Raw genomic sequence first — 6723 nt, forward strand, 5'->3', positions numbered from 1 at the left:
TACGGGGTAAGCCTACTGAGGCCTCCGTGGAAGCCAGGATTCATGAATATGGAGAACTGGATGCCAAAGATTATATTCCAGGGGCAGAAGTACTGGATGTTGAGGTTCAAAAGGAAAATGGAGGAAACCAAGAGGAAGGTTGGTTGGCTTTTTTTTCTTTACTACTTCTACTTTGAGCATCATTGTGACTAAGTTTTTGTTTGGACGTAAATGATGTTTGTGCATTTAATTTCCTGCTGTAGCATGCTGTGTGGCTTCCAAATGCCTTTATTTGTCCATTGAGAGGTGTTGATATTATCCTAGAGTAAGTGCAGTTTATCCAGTGAAGTTTGTTACTGTGTTGCTTTGTAAAACAGACACTGAGAGATGGAAAGGCAGAGGGAGGAACATCGTACAGCTATGGAAATTCATGTGTTCAGCACTTCCTAAAGAAAGATTTTTGTTGTGTGTTACAAAATGTGAAATTAGTACTTTCAAATAGTATTTGATAGATAAGGAGTGCAAGCTCGGGATGCAATCTGAAATAATTTAAACTTGGGCAGTTAAGCTAGATCTATGTTAACATCTCTGTGTGCTTCTTCCCTGAGCAGATGGATGGGAAAGTGCTAGTCTGAGTGAGGAGGAGGATAATGAAGATGGAGAATGGATTGACGTGCATCACTCTTCAGATGAGGAGCAGCAAGAAGTAGTGAGTTCCAAGTGTCTTCTACCCCAAATACAAATGAGCCTTGTTAATTGCAAACCAGATTCTCTTGCTCTGTACCTTCACGTGGCTGCTATACAGGGCTGTAGAGTAACTGGGCCAGAATCCGAGAGGGTTAAGTACTATTTAACACCTGTGCTGAAATATGCATGTTGTCAGGGTGGGGTGGAGAGATGAGAGACTCTGTCCCAATGTTAAATTCCATCAAAGCTAAGGCATTTCTATGATGAGTGCTTATATTCACTTGTTTTATTCACTTTCCAATGGTACTGCCCCTACAAAGGTATTTGGGAAGCAAGAATTGTGGATTATGGCACAGAAATGGTTTGCAAAGCTCTGGGTAATTACTCTTTTGTACTTTTCCTGATAGGCAGAGAAGGTGAAAAGCATGCCTGTAGAGGAACGAAAAGCCAAAGCTGCAGCAGTCAGTACAAGCAGGCTGCTCACTCAAGAGGACTTCCACAAAATACGTCTTGCCCAGCTCTCCAAAGAACTTAATTCTGCACCTGGCAAAGGTGCAAAGAGGAAGAATATCGAAATAGATGATGAAGAGGAGGAGGGCAGGTAGGATATAGAGTACTGGTGTGTGCTTTCTCTAATCTGTAATCTGGCAATAGAGCTTTTAATTGCAGCAGGCTGCACAGCTCTGCTCTTGGTCAGTGTTTTCCCTTGGTGATGGGTGGCAAACAGCCACGCAGCCTGGAAGGGCCTTGCGGCCCTGGGATCTGTTTATACTTGGGAGAAAAGACAGGAGGGATGAGGGAAAGTATGGGAGTATTTTGCTTGTGCAGACCACCAGGCGTGGCTTTTTCTAGCAGTAGTTGCATGGTTATATTAACAGAGTTTCTTAAACTTTGTGGTTAAAGCAGGACTTGAAAAACAGTAATGAGAGACCTTTGTAAGGGTTGTCCCAAGCAGGAGGATGAGCCTGAGAGAACAAGTGCTTGTGTGAAAATTGTATAGGTGGGAGACAAAGGGTCAGGAGAGCATCTTGTTTTTCTTAGCAGATTAAGTTTTGCGTGATGGCCTTTTGTTGGATTTTTCTGTGTAGGGGAGAGTTGCTTTCACTCAGAGATATTGAACATCTGCATAAGAAGCCTAAATCGGACAAGGAGACCAGACTGGCAACTGCAATGGTGAGGAACTTGCCTATTTCATATCTTTTGTCTTTCTGTACTTGGGCTGTGGCTTTGTCTCCTGCAGAAGAAAGGGGTGGTGGGGTTGAATCTGTAAGACGGGTGCCCAGCTGCCATCTGTGTTTTGAGGAATGGTTTACGTAGTTTTTTGCTGTTGCCTCTTGGCTATAACAGGTTGACAGTCTCTTGCTGATCACAGGTGACAATGAAAATGCCAAGACAGGCACATGCAGTTTTCACTGTGACTTAATAAATACAGCCAGCATGGAATAATGCATGTAACATACACAGAAAATCATACAGGACTTGGATTTATTGTTGCTGCCATAGAACCCATCACCTTAGCAGGCGATGTTAACTGTAAGGAAAGGAAAATGGTTCTCTGTTTTTACATTGCGTTGTCTGTTCTAGGCTGGAAAAACAGACAGAAAAGAATTTGTGAAAAAGAAAACAAGAATTAATCCATTTGCCAGCTCTTCCAACAAAGAAAAGAAGAAGCACAAGAACTTCATGATGATGAGATACAGCCACAGCGTCCGGACAAAAAATAAGCGTTCTTTCAGGGAAAAACAGGTAATATCTGATGTTGAGAATAGCTGGGGCAGTCTGAGCAGTAAACTTAAAATGCAGGTGAAGTGCTGTCTATCCTGTGGCCTAAGACTTTGCTGTTTAATTTGATGGTTTAATTGCTGGAAAGGAGCATGGGCTAGGTGGCTTCCCTTGAATCCTACCCCGAGGAGGTTTGTCAGATTGTGGTAGTGAAGAATGCTTTTGTCAGCCTCTTCGTTAGTAGGCATTGAGGACCAAGCCCTGTTGTGAAGTCATGTGTAGGTCAGGAAGGCGATGATAATGTGGTTTTATATAAATTAAAGCAGATTGTATTAGAACCCTGACTGTAATCCTGTGAGAGAAGAAATGCCTCCCTGATACGGAGGAGTTGTTTTTCAGGACAAGCTTTTAGTGTGTCTCTTCACTTTCCATATTCTTTCTTGGACCTTTCTCCTATTACCATCATGTTATGGACTCAGCTGTCCTGGCCTTGAGGACATCTAATAGCTTGTCATAAATGTACTTAAAGCACAGACATGAAAGCTCTTTACCTATTTGAAAAAGGCTTCAGTGTAGCCTGTGGCAGCTGGTACCAAAGCACTGGTGTGGTAGATTGCCTTGCCCTGCTGTGTTTCAACTCTGCAGGTGACTCTGTGCTGACAAGAGGAATCTGCCTAAAAATCCTTCTGTCTAACCTGGCAGATGGTCAGTCCAGGGTGTTACAAAATTCAAACTCCTTTGAACACGTCCCAGTAAGAACTTCTAGAATAATCCAGTTACCCAGGGTTTTTGTTTCAGGGTAGTGTTAACTTTTTTGTATTTTCTTGCTAGGTTTTGTGTTGTGCTAGGGTGCATTCGAATGCTTCTTGTACAAACCCTCCTTTGTGAGTTGTTTCCAAGGGCTGTGTCAGCAGAATAATGTATATTTGTCTGCAATTTATTGCCTTAAGAGCAGCAAGACTGAAACTGTTTATAGACTCGATAAAGTGTCTGAAGTGTTTCTGTAAAGCAGGCAGACATGGGCTTATATCCTCTGTAGTATTTTATTTACTGTCATTCTGACTCACCCAAAATAAGGCTGACCACATGAATCCACCTCTCAAAACACACACAAACACAGCAAATGAACAATCCAGGCACTTTTGGGAAACTGCTGTTTAAAATAATTCCTCACTCACTTTTTTCTAAAAAGCCATCTTAAATGTAACAGCTAAACAGGGAAAGATGATTTTTTTTTCCTACTCTTTTTTTTTTTCCACTAAAGTTAGGCCACAGCCATGGTTCTGACCATGAAGTGAATTAGAGTACCATTGTAGGATACTGTGTTCTGCTGCCCTCTTTGGTGGCAGAATAAAATGGACTGCTGTCTGTAGTTTAGAGCTAAATTCCCTTTACCAACTAAACCATCCCTGAAATACACAATGAAGTCTCTTTGAAGTGATATGGCACTTGTAAAAATTCTAGCATCCTTCCTGCCCCCTCCCTCCTCCTTGGAAAGCAGCTTTGCGATACTCTTTAAAACATGCCATTTTGTCCTACTTACCTCTCAGCTGGACTGAAGCTGTTTCTTGATCTCTTCTCATTTGAATATGAGTCAGTGAAAGAAAGGTTTGTTACTCAATCTATTTGTTATGGATTCTGCTGATTGTGTACTGAAACCTTTTGACTTCTGTTTTTATTTAATCCCCACTCTTCCCTTGATTGTACCAACAAGTTTATCTAAGTAACCACAACATTTCTGCCGCTGTAGTTGACAACGTTTGCCAGCTCCTGCTCCCAGTGTCAGCTGATGAGTGTTTGTCTCTGAGGCTGAAGAAATTGCTTCAGGAATTTTTCTTAGTAATGTGCTTAATCATTAAAAATAGATTAATGGGACTGAAAACCAAGTAGATCTTTCTGACTAAGTTCTACCCAAAGCTCTTAATGTTAGAGTTGAAAACATTGTTCTACTCCTGTTTTCTGTAGAAATGTATGGAAACTATACCAGTTGCATCCTGATATTTTATTACTTTGCAGCCTCTTGCATCAGATTCAGTTTGTCTGCATTCACAGATGTGTTTGAGTGGCTTTTAAACTTGAGTACAAATAGGCATCAAACAGCAGCAGGAAAGATTAATGGGACTGAAAACCAAGTAGATCTTTCTGACTAAGTTCTACCCAAAGCTCTTAATGTTAGAGTTGAAAACACTGTTCTACTCCTGTTTTCTGTAGAAATGTATGGAAACTATACCAGTTGCATCCTGATATTTTATTACTTTGCAGCTTCTTGCATCAGATTGTTTGTCTGCATTCACAGATGTGTTTGAGTGGCTTTTAAACTTGAGTACAAATAGGCATCAAACAGCAGCAGGAAAAACCTGAGCATGGCCAGATCTTCTCTTCCTGATCTGCTGCCTACTCTGTCCTATTACCATTATGCTTTTAAGCTACTTTGGGTTCATTTTCCTTCTCGCATTTGCACCTTACCTGCAGTATATGAAAGCTTTGTTGCAAATGATGCAAGCTGCTAGCTGTAGTTTTCTCTAAGAAAATTCGGTCTATTTAACAAATATTCTATGCATTATTTTAAATAACTTGTAATTTTTAGTTCTGGTGCAGTGATCTTATCTACAAATGTGTCCGGTTAGTAAAATAGCAGTGGGATACATGCGTGTGGTGGGTATACAGAAAAGGGTTGTTGATGTGATAGTGGTGGTGTCTCCTTATTTAATATTCCCCTTACCTGAATATTCCGTTCTTGTTCCGTATTTAGCTGGCTCTTCGCGATGCACTTCTGAAAAAGAGAAAACGCCTGCTGAAATAACAAAACAATAATGGAGAAGGATCCTTAATCATCCTTGAAGAAATAGCCCTAGAAATGCTTACCCATCAGCACAAGAAAAAGGACTGAAATGCCTTATTATGGATTTATCTCTATTCTGTTCAGAATTCTGTTGGTTATTGCATCTATAGGACAGAAGAGGCCTTAATCCTTGCAGGATTTTGATTTTTTTTTTCTTTTTTAAAGCATTCTAAGGAAGAATGCAATTATCTTCTCTTGAATGTAACTTACAGCTGGTTTTGTATGTGAAAGTATTAAAACACCCAACTGTATTGCAAAAATATTTTACTTGAAGCAATTTGTGAATACATAATTGGGAGGAAAAGGAATATTCTGGCCCAGTCTATAAAGTATGTGTGTATATATAGTGTCTGTGCCTATTTTACACATGATTTTTACAGATTAAGCCATTTTCAAAGCAGCTGCTTTTTACCTGTTAAATAATAAGAAAACCCAGTTCTTGTAATACAAGTAAGTTTAATTGAACAGTTAAGGGGAAGAGTGGTTTCATATGGTTTATGAAAAGAAGAATATAATCAGTGTATGGGAGATGGTTCTCCTACATGTCATGCTACTTTTCTGTTCAATGACAACATGAAAACTGAGGAATCTTGTTTTCTAGATCAGTGCATCTCATGGTGGGATTTGCTGGTGTCTGATTGTTGAAGTATACATGAGAAAAACATAGATCTATGGATTCTTTACTTGAAAGATTGATCTCCTGATCAGCCTTGGCCTCAGCTGGGACCATTAATGGGTTTTCTGCACCTCACCTAGCCACCTGCTTTTGTGGAAACTGGGAGGGAGTTTGTTATACCACCCTTTGTCAAATTCTGTTTAAAATGGCTTTCCTAGTGGAGGAGAAACAGCTGGTACATGCACAATATAATGGAGAAGCTTTGGGGTGATTTTTTTCATTTCTTAATGTTTATATTCCGCGTGAGCATTTAGCACAGGAATGTTTGTTACATTGAGTTTGCAATTGTGTTCACCTGAATGTTTATCTTGTTAGTGTATTTTGTTGGTCTTGCTTGCTAAAGCAATAGAAGCTTATAGAGGAGTCAGGGAGGTATAAGGTAAGAACAAAGTAGGAACTTTTTGCAGTGCAGGATGTTAAATTCAAAATTAATTTTCCTGCTCAGGAAAATAAAAGTAAAGTTAGTGGGGAATAACAGTGAGGAGCTATTAGTAGTTCAAAAACTAATGACTTCTGAGGTAAAGAGGCAATTTTTTTTTCTTATTTGATTTTTAAGACAAGTAGCTAGCTTCCTCCTCAGTTCTGGGCCTCAAGTGGAGAACTATGCCTAGTTGCTGGCAAGTGTGTGGCTATCTTCACTCCCTTACTTGGAAAAATGAGAGTATGGGGCAGCCTTTTCTAACCTATTTGACCCACAGAAGCACAGGGGAAATAGCCTTGGCCATTTTTTAGGTTTTTTTCCCCTCACAGTTTGTCGTGTCCTACCTCTAACGACAACGGCACTGACAGCCGCTGTGGGCGGACCCCCGGTGGGGCG

The 6723-nt window shown here is 40.3% G+C and overlaps 1 protein-coding gene across 1 annotated transcript in view; it reads left to right on the forward strand.

Moving 5' to 3' along the window:
* SDAD1 (SDA1 domain containing 1) overlaps positions 1-5191 on the forward strand; it is a gene marked incomplete at its 5' end in the record, with an annotated part of 9728 nt that extends 4537 nt beyond the window's left edge. The window contains 6 exons of the mRNA XM_010193719.1: positions 12-138; positions 591-688; positions 1074-1267; positions 1755-1839; positions 2251-2412; positions 5141-5191. Coding sequence (XP_010192021.1) covers positions 12-138; positions 591-688; positions 1074-1267; positions 1755-1839; positions 2251-2412; positions 5141-5191 — 717 coding nt within the window. The remainder of the gene's footprint in view (positions 1-11; positions 139-590; positions 689-1073; positions 1268-1754; positions 1840-2250; positions 2413-5140) is intronic.
* Between the last annotated feature and the right edge of the window lie 1532 nt (positions 5192-6723).

Source organism: Mesitornis unicolor, unplaced genomic scaffold (assembly GCF_000695765.1).
Source record: "Mesitornis unicolor isolate BGI_N332 unplaced genomic scaffold, ASM69576v1 scaffold17840, whole genome shotgun sequence".
Lineage (NCBI taxonomy): Eukaryota > Metazoa > Chordata > Aves > Mesitornithiformes > Mesitornithidae > Mesitornis > Mesitornis unicolor.